Genomic DNA, 13202 nt, shown 5'->3' with positions numbered 1-13202 from the left:
AATAGTTTATAATAACAGTGAATTCCAGTGGAACAGCCAAATATTTTTAAACAAACTAAACTTTAACAATTGCACTCTGTTGTGAAAATTCTTGCCTTCACCCGAATAAAAATATCAGATATCAATAAAAAGGTACTGAAGACTTTCAGGACTGTTCAGTTACCAACTGGATAGACTTTGATGTCTGATGGTTGATTAGATAATAAATGGTTGACTTGCTTTGTTTTAGCTTTTGTACATAGAGCAATCAGAGTGCACACACACACACAAAGTGGAGATCACTGAGCAATACAGGACAGAAGCCTCTGCCTTCCTCCATGCTTTGGTGCCGCTTTCAATACATATTACCTAATAGGATGTGAGTGGAGTGCTGCCTTCCTCACTCCCTGACTGAAGCTTGAAACCAGCACACACACACACACACACACACACACACACACACACACACACACACACACAAGCAGACACACAGATTGAACCCAAGGGACAGACGTAGTTGAAGTTGAACTGGAGGCCAATGAGATTCTGTTGACATTCGCCACTCTGAGAGTGAAAGACTATCCATCACATCTGTAGAGGCTAACAAATACACACCTGGAGAGCGAGGTCTCTGTATTTATAGCCAACTTTAATTCCTAACATTATCATTTATTTCAGCTCTGGCGCTGTCTAGCTAAGTGTGCGCGCGCGTGTGTGTGTGTGTGTGTGTGTGTGTGTGTGTGTGTGTGTGTGTGTGTGTGTGCGTGTGTGTGTGTGTGTTCATCTCTCTAAATTTATCACCTTGTTAATTCCCAGCTTTAACATTAATTTATTCTAAATCTCTCCATCTCTGTGCCCGTGTGCTATGTGCGCTTGTCTGTATGAGTGCCTGTGTGTCTTGCTTTATTTATTGGCTTATTAGTCTCCAGAATTAGCAGTTATAGACTCCCTCTGTCTTTGCGCCTTTTGGCCCACATTTAATTTAATTCCTAGCCTTCACCAATCAGTCAATGTGATGCTCAGTGGCTACACGAGATGTCAAAGGTTTGTGGCCACAGAGATGTGTCACTAAGCTGACAAATAACTGAACAGACTGAGTGAGGAGGCCAAAACCGATACCGCAAATGAAAGGAGACAAATACAGTGAATATATGCAGCCCAGTCAGCTGACTGGTGAGTTATCAGTTCCTTTGAATGCCTCTTAACATTACATCAGTTCTTTCCATTTGAGAGCCAGAGCCAGACATGTATGTCATGGCTAAAAGCATGAAAGGTTCCAAGAAAGTTAAAATTAATGTTGTGGACGTGATTCGCAGATGATGTAAAAATGCACAGTTTGAATATGAGCAGCATGAAGGGCAAAGTAAGGAGAGTGTTTAAAGAGAAACTATTAAAATAAACTGAAATGAAAAGTGAGGTGACAAAGAGCGATCTCAGGTAAATGTCCTCCAGAAATGCACACTTCGTCTCCATTTGTCTCATTTCACTAAACGCTTTTTCCATCATCGCGAGTTGTGTTTTACATTTTGTCTTGGACATTCGCCAACTACTGAATTATTCCTGTTGAAAGGAAGTAAAGAAATATCATCCTAACACATGTCGGATGTATGTTCAGAGACTTGGGAGCAGATCAGCCATTGCTCACTTGGACAACTGTGTGTGTGTGTGGTCTCTGTGGTAGCCAGACTTCTGTCCTTGTCCTCGATTAAGAGCGGGAGTTCATGGCTGAGTTGAGCTAATTGTATGACAGTGGTTAACAAGTTCATGTGTGTGTGGATGTGCTAATGGCATTTCGGTCGTTAGTGGCAAGGACTCCTTAAGTGCAGAGGTCAATTAGGATAATTAGCATTCACTTCCTCTCTGATTTTCCCCTGCCATAGTTTCTGTTCCCTCATGGCTGCAAAGACAAGTTATGCCACGCTGTACTATTCTGTGGCTGTGGTATGAGCAATGCCTCTGCAGCCTTACCCTGTTTTCTGCACAAACAAGTCCAGGTGTAGTTTATCCAATAGTGTAGTTGAAAATGTGTCTGGACGGAGGCAGAGAGCGCTGTGCATGCAACAGAATATACAGTATCTGCAATGGGTTAAGGTTATTGTAGAAGAACCTGCTCGAAGAAACAAATACCCAGCTTGACAACTGATGTGTTTCATCAGAAGTTTATTCAATTAAGTAACTTGAATTAATTTCTGTTTTTCATAAGTTTCCTGTCCTGCTGTTTATTCATTGTAGTTGTTTTTTTGTTTTTTTTTACCTCTGCACTACCTCTGTCTTTTTATGACACATTTATGCTCTTTGCCTCTTCATCCCGTCTTTATTCTGTTTTCCCCTCATTTTATCTCTCAACTTTGTTTTACTGCCTGACCTGACTTGACCTTTTCTTACCGTCCACTCCTCCTTGTTCTCCTTTCTGCTCTCCCGCCTCTTGTGATCCTCTGTGTTTAAACTTTGTGGTTGACAAAGCGTATCAGACCTTGAACTTTATTTTGAAATGACAGAAAATATTCTTTTAGGTTGGCAAAATTAACCACATCCCCCTATTTTGAAGCGAGGCTCATTCTTTACTTAGAGGCTTCTGGTTAAAAAGACATTGTATCATTTGTGGAATACAGGCAAACCATAGCTCTGTTTTGCATAAATTTCCATGATTTTCCAGTGGCTCATAATAAGTAGTTTAGTTGCAGTAAGTCCTCCTTACACAGTTTCCTGGCTTATTTATGCTTATAGTTACTTTGGCTTGAGTTGATAAATGTATACATCGGTCAAACAAATGGTAGCCTGTGTTTGACTAAGACGAACTAAAAGATGGAAACAGAGGTGAGGAGAGATGGGGGGGGGGGGCTAGCATGCAAACTCTCCCTTCTGTAGAATTAATAATTAAGCCAGTATTGTATTATATAGCGACACAAAACGCCTAGTTCAAGAGCCACACCCATCTCTTTAGTTCTTACCATGTGTGCATGGAGCTAAAAAATAACCAGATATGATAAGAGGGGCTCAGCTTTCGAAATAGAAGCCCACACAGTTCAACAAGTGTGTGTTTGTGAGTGTGTATGTGTGTACCAGACAGAGATTAGAGGAAGACAAACAGAAAGAAAAGAGCAAGGCAAGGCAAACAGAGACAGGTAGAGATGGAGAAACAAGCAGAGAGGTAGAGAGGCCATGTGTTGCTTTCAGCATACATACAGCGTCTGTTCTGTCAGAACGGCTGTGTGTTCAGCGATGCAGCCTACAACAAGACAGTGGATTAAAGATCAGGAGGCCAAGCAAGGAAAGGTCTCTGGTGGAACGACACAAACTGTCTGACAACAGCTGTCGGATTACACCTTAAAACTCACCGGATCACACTACGTACACACACATATACGCTCTCTCTGTCTCTCTCTCTCTCTCTCTCTCTCTCTCTCTCTCTCTCTCTCTCTCTCTCTCACACACACATACACACACACTCACACACCCACGTAGTGTGGGCCGACAGGACTCACAGATGAATATGAATGTTTGCTCCTGGCTGAGTTTGTCTGAGTTGTTCTGAGGGCCACTGAGCAAACGGCAGGTGTATCAATCTGCTGCCTGTCTCTTGATTGAATAAACAAGCCAATAAAAACAAAGAAAATGTTGTTTTCAAGCTCTTGTGTAGCACCAGTGTTTTTTGCAGAGGCACAGCCTGGTAAGCTAAAACAGCTTAAGCTGTTCTAAGCCTTCGGTATGAAATTGTGACATAGAGATGGTCCCTAGTATTTCTTTCTTTCCTTGCAGTATTCTACAGCAGTCAGATATTTGCTTTACTGGCTGGGGTTTTTTTTTTTTTCTTTTTTATCCATTCAATTTAAGAGCCAATAAACAACTAACAGTTTATTGACAAAACAATCTCACCTCACAGTCCATTTAGTAGCTTCTGGAAGTTACGCTCATGGAATTGTAGGTCTTTTTGGTCCACGCTGACTTAATGGCAGAGCATTAAAGTTCATTCCTGGCTTCATTCAAACAGCAGAGAAAAAACTGCCTCACCTGTCACAATCTCAAGGTCGATTAAGTAGCTAATTTGGAGTTTTGAATCATGTGACGTGATCTCTGTCAGCAGTGATGACAGGTTAATTATAATCATCCAAACTTAACGTGACACCAGGTAATGCTTTTAAAGGACAACTCAAAGGGCACAAGTTATTTTGACATGTCACAGAAGGAAAAGCACAGGTGTCCTCCAAATATTAAAATTAATTCCATTTTAGCTGCTTCATTTTCAAGGTCTTGGTATTGTTCACGTTGACTCAGTGACACGTCCTACTGGGACACTTCAGTCATCATTAATCTTATGAATCTAATTAATAACGTCTGTGCTTCTTCTACTCTGACAAGTTTATATGTCTGCTGTGAAAAAGACTATGTCCTGTTAATTTTTAACTAAAAGTTCTGTACATCTAGAACCTATTATAGGGACATTATTTTCTAGGAAATGAGACCAATGGAATTTTGATATAAAATTATGAGAAATGATGTCCCTTCTTCGGCACATGTGCTTAAACAGGTGCATGCTAAGTTATGATATGGAAAACTGGCCATCAGGGTCAGTTTTTCACTTGGCTTCATTGTGGCTGTCTCTTTAAATGTGATCCACATTTTCATCTCAGTTTTGTGGAGCACTTAGCCAGCACACCTACACATGAGCAGATGGGGTGGAAAGCAACAGACAGTATTGATTTAAAGTGGACATTTTCTCTACAATATACAGGAAAATTGCTTATATTGAAACATTAGGTTCTACATGATAAACAGCAGGAGGGAGAAATGGATCTTATTACTATTCGTCCTGAAATGATATATTGAGAAAACGTCTTACAGGGGTGAGCAGAAAAGAGGCAGTTCACCCACTCCATGGTATCATTTCCATTTTCATCGTTTCACTTAAGTTTATATTTCATCCTGAGCAGAGTAATATATCAAAATCAAACATATTAACTTCTGTTAAACTGTTTGGGAATAAGTGTCCAATTATTTTTGTAACAAATTAGCCTTATGTTGGAGGTGAAGTGCTCTTCTGAGAGAAGGTTCACCCAGGAAATCATATTTTGGCTCGAGAGAGTAAGGGAAATGTGCTCATTGTCGCCGCGGCTATCCATCTATCTGCATGCCTGTCACTTTCCTCAATGTTAATTCCAGACAGTGAAACACAATCACACTTAACTTAACTAGGGAAAGATTGAAATGACAGCACAGTCTGTCTGATCCCTGGCTAAATAGAGGTCAGCAATAAATCAAAGCAGGCTGGGAAGAACCCCTGTTAATGAGGATGGAGAGAGACAAAGAGAGCAAGGAGGGAGAGGGTGGAAAAGTTTTCTCAACTAGATAAGTGTATTTGAATGTGTTGTCTCTGCATGTATTTGTTTGTGTATGTGCATACATTACTCTCACAACTATAGTCATATCTTTGAGTTTGTGTTACTTCCTGGGAATAGGAGATTACAGAGCAATCTGCTTTGCTTTAATTAAACTGGTCTTCTTTGTAGCCTATATGTGTATGTGTTTAAACCCCTATGTGCTGTAATTGTGTTTGCATACTGCCACAACAGTTAGTACTACACTACTAACTGCTACTTAACCTACTGTACTTGTCTTTATCATCTCTCTCTTCCAGTTTTCAGTGCTGTTCCCAGTCTTCGTCACTGCCTGTCTGTCTTTGCTCTGCTACAAGTTGCAGCCAACAGTGGCTACCGTTGTTGCAGTCACATTTTTAATACCCCCGTTTCTCCACTCCCACACAAGTTAATTCAATTGTGCGGGAGCCACATACTTTTTTCCCACAGCTCTGCAGACTGTACCGTGAGTTGTAAAATGTGGTTGCTCGCTCTCATGGACACTAGGTTTATGGTGTGTCTAATCACGTGCTCGTGTGCCAATAAGCAGCTGGTGTCGGTTCAATTTTGTGCTCGCATGTAAATAGGTTCAGTAATGGCAGCGCCTTTTTCTAATCATGTGTGTCTATTAAAATTAGGTTCAAATGCAGTTCAGCCAGCCTCATGGTTCTCAATCAGTAAATACAGACACATACTGTATACACAAATCAGTAAATTCGGCTTGAGGACATAACATTTTCTAGTAATACTGGGTGTGTACAGAACTGGTCTGAAATAGGGCTGAATGGTTTTGTGCTTTTCCAACGTAACCCATTAAAATTACAGTGCTAATTTCAGCACCATTCATATTGATCGAGAGATTGGCTGTGTCTTTGCTCAGAGAGTCTGTTCCACAGTCGCTACATGTACTAGAGTTCATTGTGTGGGAAGTTTTCAGTTGGTCTTTTTTGATTTTAGTAGTAAATAATAGAGTTAACAATGGCTGAATTCTATTTGACTGCTTCGGTTGTAGGGTCCTGGTATTGTGCATGCTGAGTCACTGTGATATGTCTGCTGTGAAGAAGTCCTATATGCTGAACATTTAACATCTGCTGAGGTTGAGGATGGGTGTGTTTACCGGTTTGTAAATTCCTTATTATGTCTGCAATGGAAACCAAGTGTTTCTGCTTATGCCTGAATGTTTGTAGAAAGACAATTGCACGTTTGGTTCCAAGAAGACTGCATTTTTGTATTTGTGAAACAGCTGTTGAAAATAATGAATATAATTGCCGTGCTACTGTCACTAGTTACCAATGACTGTACTTAAAGATGGACGTCATGGCAGGACCCTTAAAAGTGAAGACAAAACATCTCAATCACCCCCTTGTCACCGGCTGCAGCATAGGCCATAAACCCGGCCCCCTCCATGTTAGCGGATGGGACATGGACCAAATGAAAAAAATCGAAATACATTTCAAACAAATATTTCCCAAAGATGGTCTCTGTCATTTTCCGTTGTTCTTATCACACTGATTTACAGTGTACGTTCAGTGGGGTATGCTGTCATGATTGACAGCTGTGATTGACTCGTGACTGGGTCAGGTGGGACCTCAATGCCGTAGCTCCAACACTGAGCCACTACTGTGCAGACTCTGGCTCCAAATGACGTCTCTAGTGCAACATGGCAGAGCCCGTACCAGGATGTTTTGGCTTCAGTTGTACAGAGGAGAAGTGTCGTCCGTCTTATATACAGTCATTGCTTGCTACTGTTAGCTAAACATGGCTACAGTAGTTTCTATCATAACCACAGTAAATGATATATTATTACCTTTCAAGCCAAATGGCAACTTAGCCTTTGGAAACAGAAACACTTTCTCAGCTGTCAGCCTCTCTCAAGCCAAACAAAGGTTCCAAATACTTTCAAACATGAAAACATGTTTAGTTTAGTTTCCATAGTGAAAGTCACTGCAACATGGTAAACAAGTAAAGCTTAAATACTCGATTCCTGTCGTGTTCACCAAGACGTCCGTTTGGTTGAGTGAAACTTGGGCTTCAGTTCCAATAGCTGGCTGAGTTGCAACACACTATCCAGCAGAGACAAGAAACCTAGCCAAGCTCTACGACAGTAGCAGCACTGCACGAATTTAGAAAATGTCAGTTGCTAGTGGAACTAAAAAGGCTGATACAGTAAATTTAATACCCATGCAGAGATTTGGGAGATTATTCAGGTACAGATATGTCATAACCCAAGACTAATACGGTGTGTGCAAGTAAGTCTAAATGTTAGCAAGTGTGTCTTTAACTCTTATGTTTATCCTAACATCAAATCTGACCTTAACCATGACACCTCTACTCTTAAAGGGCCTGTTAAGAAATTAAAGTTATATTTTTGGGCACTTTTTTGCCTTTATTTTTGATAGTACAGTGACAGATGGACAGCAAAGTCAGGGAGAGAGAGAGAGAGAGAGAGAGAGAGGGGATGATATGCAGCAAAGGGACGTGGGTCGGAATCGAGCCCATGGCCGCTGCGGTTAGGACTAAGTCCATGTGGTACGCGCTCTACCAGGAGAGCCACAGAGGCGCCCCCTGTTAAGAAATTAAGACTGTGAATATGTCACCACTTGATAGGATTTCCATAACTCTTTTTATCCACAAATACACATTTGGTCCCCAGATGAATAGGAATACAAGAGCACACACACATTATAGTACAGACTGACATGTCTTGTGCTCTGCCATGGCAGTTTGTTTTACTTAGTGGAGTGTTTAAGACAGATTTTGGTGCCAAAGACAGCCTGTCTCTTATTAGTTAACCACAGAGATGGACAGAGTGAGGTAGAGGAGTGAAGACAGAGGCAGAGAGGAACAGGAGTAATTGTATACTTGGACAAAGGAAAGACTTGGCACTACAGAATCTGTCAATATATCTGCGGTTTTTCATCAAACCCAAATACAGGGTTTTGCCATCTCACCGTCTTTCTTTATTCCTGCTTCACTTGTTTCTCTTCTTTTCTTTCACACTTTTTCTCTTTCTCATGTGGGCACACAGACACAGTTCCCTCACTGTTCCCCAGTAGCTGCTCTTTGACCTGCAGCAAATGCTTTAAGATGGGAAGAGAAAAGAGGGAAAGAGGTAGAGAAGAGGAGGAGAAGAAGAAAGGCAGATGGGGCTTAGGAGGAGCAGAGGGACCTTTGACCAGCCTGCTGTTGTCTTGGGCCGAGAGCAGAGAGGAGGGATTCAATAGCAATTACAGTAGTAAGATACTAGAGGCATTCTCTATGACATTCATTGTTGGGAGGGAAACACCATCATGCGCATGTGTAGGACCATGCATGCATGGATTTGATTTCCTGTCTCTCTGCGACATGTTTGCAGAGGTGATTCTGATGTGAATGTGGTTTTATTTTCCAAAACGCTGAGGAAATTTAATTGTAAAAATTGTCAGTTGATTGATTACTAAATATGTGACAGTAAGATTCTGCAGATGGAGGAAATCGTTCTATTCCATGATGTGATGTAAAACTTTGACAGACTTTGATATTTCGTCTTGTGCTCTGCACCTGTAGAAAGTGTGACACAGGATCAGGATTTGTCTGCAGCTGCTATTTGTAAATTCTTCATTATATTTGTGTGTAAAGTCCATTATGTTGCCATGGGTTGTTGATTAGTGGGTTAGTGAGATGCATCTTTTCTCTAAATGTTTGTCAATATTGGAACTAGGCTTAAATAAAGTACTGAGAGGCGGCTTCAACTGATTCATTGAAAAAATGCACGCAGTCGATGAACACGTACAGTCTGTGCAGTACAACAAATTTCCTAGTAGTATCAAAATGAGAACATGATTGGTATTGGACAGTTTTGATTATGAGTGTCGATAGTAGAGACAAAAGAATGACGTGAAAGCAACGTATGACAAATTAGCTCCTCCTGTCACTTCAGCGGAGCAGCTGCTTAAGGATCTCAGATCAGACCACCAGCGTCACTTAGAATCACAACTTTACAACTAAGTAACACAACTCAATAAAACTTGCAAAGCATGCAATCCCACTAGTATTTCATTACGAAACACAGACCTTACATTAAATCCAGTGTTGCTTGAAATGAACTACTACCCACATAAAAAAAGTCTTATAACAAATGCACTTACGTTCATAAGGTGATTGATTTTTCATTTTCTGTCCTATTGGGTGACTGACCCGAGAAAATGCACAACCTGGGCACGGTGAAATAACAGTAAAGCCCAACTTTGTCTCAAGGTTTCATGTTTACTGAGATGGATTGTCTACATTATGGATTATGGAAGTTGTTTCTCAAACTGCACAAGACTAAATGGCAGCAAATGATTTCTTCTGAAACGACCCCTCATATCCAACTAAACTAAACAGAGGTTGGCAGGGATAATGTGAGGGAGAGGGGACGACCTTGATTATTGGTTCAGATGTAAAACACCGGTGTTTGCCGAGTTGAAGGACGTTCCCACCACCCTGCCAACAGAAGATTCGGGAATGGCCAGCGAGCTGCAATTAGCTGTAATTACCGACCCTCTAATCCTCTGTTTACAATCTCCCTCGTCAATCTTGATGGCTTTTCACATTGCACAGTACTCAACTCTCCCTCTCCGACTCTTTCATCTTTAACCATTAAGATCCTCGTCTTTGGTTTTAACCAGTGTCAACAGCAGTTACTATAGATACTAATACCCTCTGAATGTCTCTCGCTTTTTTATCACAGAACAGCTTCTCAGTTGATCTGTGTTTTTGTGTGTGTGCTTTTAAAAAAGCCTCTCTGGTGATTAGTTATGGTTCGTTCTTTCTATTCTTTAACCTAAGAGTTTCTTTAAAGGCCATGCTTGTTTGTTTTGTAAGAAGGGAGGCTCTACAAAGAATCTTCTTTTCACTCTTTGGCCTCTCAGCCTTTTGCCATTTATTGAAACTCCCAAACTAAGCTACAACCCTTCTCTTCTCTTCTCTTCTCTTCTCTTCTCTTCTCTTCTCTTCTCTTCTCTTCTCTTCTCTTCTATGTTGTGGCTGATCAGTGTACTAATTATCTTTGCTTTTTCAAAAGCTTTACCTGAGGAGTTTGAGGAGTTAGCGTCTCAGTTTTACATTACATTACATTACATTTGCAAACCAAAGACTGTCATCAGCTATCGCTCTTGACCTTGTTGTCTTCTCTTCTCTCCTTCGTCTGCCGTCTGTAGCAGATGGATGGTTCAAACAGTCAGACAGACACAGACAGCAGACAGAAGGCTCTGTCTGGAAAATCACTCCTTGAAACGAATACCTGCGTGGCTTATCATCAGACAGCGTGTCTGTTATGAATTTCAAGATTGAGATAGTGTTGGCCTGAGATAATAATACAAATAGTACAAGAGGTAGAGTAAATGTTACATGTATTTTTCAGGCAAAAATAAAAATGAAGATAAAAGGATTTCTTGTTTTACATTGCATTTTTTTCATGCTGGTGGGGCTTTCTGACAACTACTCATAAGACTGGGAAAGAAATTTTCTTTTTGCCGCCAAATAGCACTTTCTCCTGTTTTGCATATTTTTACAGTTGATAATTGGCAGCGTACCAAAAGGGGAAGACAAGGGAAGCAGAATTGGAACAAAGGTCTTGGGACTAACCCAAGCCATTGCAATTACCCAGTGTGCACCTGAGCCACTAAACTAACATCTGTTGTTAGAACAGAGTGAGAAATTGAACCTTACACTCTCTTGTCCTAATGGAAATCTTAAAAAAACTGCACTCCCTGGTATCACTCCACAGTCTTTAATCTTAATCTTTTAAATGTGCTATACTGAACAAAAATGCAAGGTAATAATTGATTTTCCTTGAGTCAGCGTTCTCTTTTATTGCTTTGCTTCATTTAGACACAAATGTCCAACCTTACCAGCATGTTCTGGATTATTCACTATTACGTTTGAAGACAGATAAGGGATTTATGATGCAACAAAAGTGGATGTATTCATTTTCTGGATATGAAACTGGGCAGGATGACAAGCTGAGCATGGAATTATGACAAATGACCTCGTGGAAATGTGTGTGCCTGTGTGTCTGAGAGAGAGAGAGAGAGAGAGAGAGAGAGAGATCTGTAGTTGTATCTTTAATGTGCACTGCATCACAATATAGATGTTGAGAGTGTTGTATTTGTGAACATATACTGTACATCTGGTATTTTTTGCATGTGTTTTTATGCTAATCCGAGAGTGTGTGGGTGTGACTCTTGATAATACGGGCTCCTATTTATCCTCTATTACTTTCAGGTGGGAGGTTTCATGCGTAGATTTCACTTTAAAAATGTCTTTCTCATGAAGAGTGAGTCACTTTTTGCAACAACTTGTACAGAGATTATTTCCAAGAAGAAGAGGTCAGGAGACCTACGGGTAAAAGCACTGCAGAGTTCAAATGAGGCTCACAGGACGCTATTTTTACATCACATTTCACATTCATGTTTTTGGAGCAAGATAAAAAAAAAAAAATGTGAGTATATGTGAGAGCTTTGGCGGTCGACTAATGTTCACATCATGTCATTGTGCTGTGCCATTCAAAGAATACAGTATCTTTTTACGTGTTTAATGTTCTGTTTCTGGCTGTTTGGTTTACAGTTTGTGTTTTGTTCAATAAAGACAACCTGAAACCTGCCGACTTGAGGTGTGCATTTATTGTGTTATTGAGTTTTGTCTGAGAAACCTGAACATCAATTGTAAAATCATTATTTTTTTCAATGGGGGTTACTTATTTTTGAGTTACCTATTCATTAGTGCTTTATCCCCAGCTGTGGTCAACTTGAATTCATGTCACTTACAATCTAAATCTCTTCTCATCTCTCCTCTCTTCTCTAAAGAGTATTTTGTGTTACCATCACAGAGACAGTCAAGGCTATCCGTTGACCCGGTTGTCCTCTTTTCTCTTCTTCATCCAGTCGATCAGTTTGTGTGCCACACTGAAGCCATTGCAGACATCGTCATCCTGGTGGACGGCTCCTGGAGTATCGGTCGGATCAACTTCCGCCTGGTCCGCATGTTCCTGGAAAACCTGGTCAATGCCTTTGATGTTGACATCGATAAGACAAGGATTGGTGAGTCCCTGCTACTTTTCCTTCCTGAACAGATGGGTAGACCATGGGAACAATATGGCCCTCTGATGTTTGTGAATATATTTTAATTACACTGGTACAGATATTTCCTCATGTTTGCTAAGGAATGTTATCCTTTTTATGTTGGCTGTATTGGGTATTTAACTTTGAAGGAGCAATATAAGCAAATGACATGTTGTAATATCAGGTGTAAATTCAATGTGTGTGTGTGTGTGTGTGTGTGTGTGTGTGTGTGTGTATGTATGTGTTTGTAGGTCTGGCTCAGTACAGTGGTGATCCCAGGATAGAGTGGCATTTAAATGCTTTCTCCACTAAAGATGCAGTCATTGATGCTGTCAAGAACCTGCCGTACAAAGGAGGAAACACTCTCACAGGTGCTGCATTTCCCTGATACTACCAGTTTATTTTGCTTTTATCTGTTTCTCTTTTTCTTCTTGGTTGTCATCTTGCTCCCCTTGTACCCTTCTTTTTTTCTCCCTTAAATGACTTTTCCCTTTGTGCCTGACTTTCTCCTTCCGTCCACCCTGGTCCTTCTGCCTCTATCTTCCTCATTCGTCCCTTTTCTCTTTCTCTCTGTCTCTTTCCAGGCCTTGCCTTGACTTATATCTTGGAGAACTGCTTCAAGCCTGAGTCTGGCTCACGTGTTGGCGTGCCCAAGATTGGGATTCTAATCACGGATGGGAAGTCTCAGGATGATGTTATACCGCCTGCAGAGAGTCTACGTAATGCCGGGATTGAGCTGTTTGCTATTGGTAAGGATGGGTACAAGATTCACATCTGTGCCACAGTG

The 13202-nt window shown here is 40.8% G+C and overlaps 1 protein-coding gene across 1 annotated transcript in view; it reads left to right on the top strand.

Moving 5' to 3' along the window:
• Nucleotides 1-13202, top strand: part of col14a1 (collagen type XIV alpha 1 chain) — a 147919-nt gene that overhangs the window by 14086 nt on the left and 120631 nt on the right. The window contains exons 5-7 of the mRNA XM_022753606.1: nucleotides 12239-12394; nucleotides 12667-12786; nucleotides 13000-13164. Of these exons, the coding sequence (XP_022609327.1) occupies nucleotides 12239-12394; nucleotides 12667-12786; nucleotides 13000-13164 (441 nt within the window). The remainder of the gene's footprint in view (nucleotides 1-12238; nucleotides 12395-12666; nucleotides 12787-12999; nucleotides 13165-13202) is intronic.

The sequence above is a fragment of the Seriola dumerili genome, unplaced genomic scaffold, assembly GCF_002260705.1.
Source record: "Seriola dumerili isolate Sdu_G_001 unplaced genomic scaffold, Sdu_1.0 BDQW01000191.1, whole genome shotgun sequence".
In the NCBI taxonomy this organism is placed as follows: domain Eukaryota; kingdom Metazoa; phylum Chordata; class Actinopteri; order Carangiformes; family Carangidae; genus Seriola; species Seriola dumerili.
This window is presented reverse-complemented; position numbering and strand designations above follow the sequence as displayed.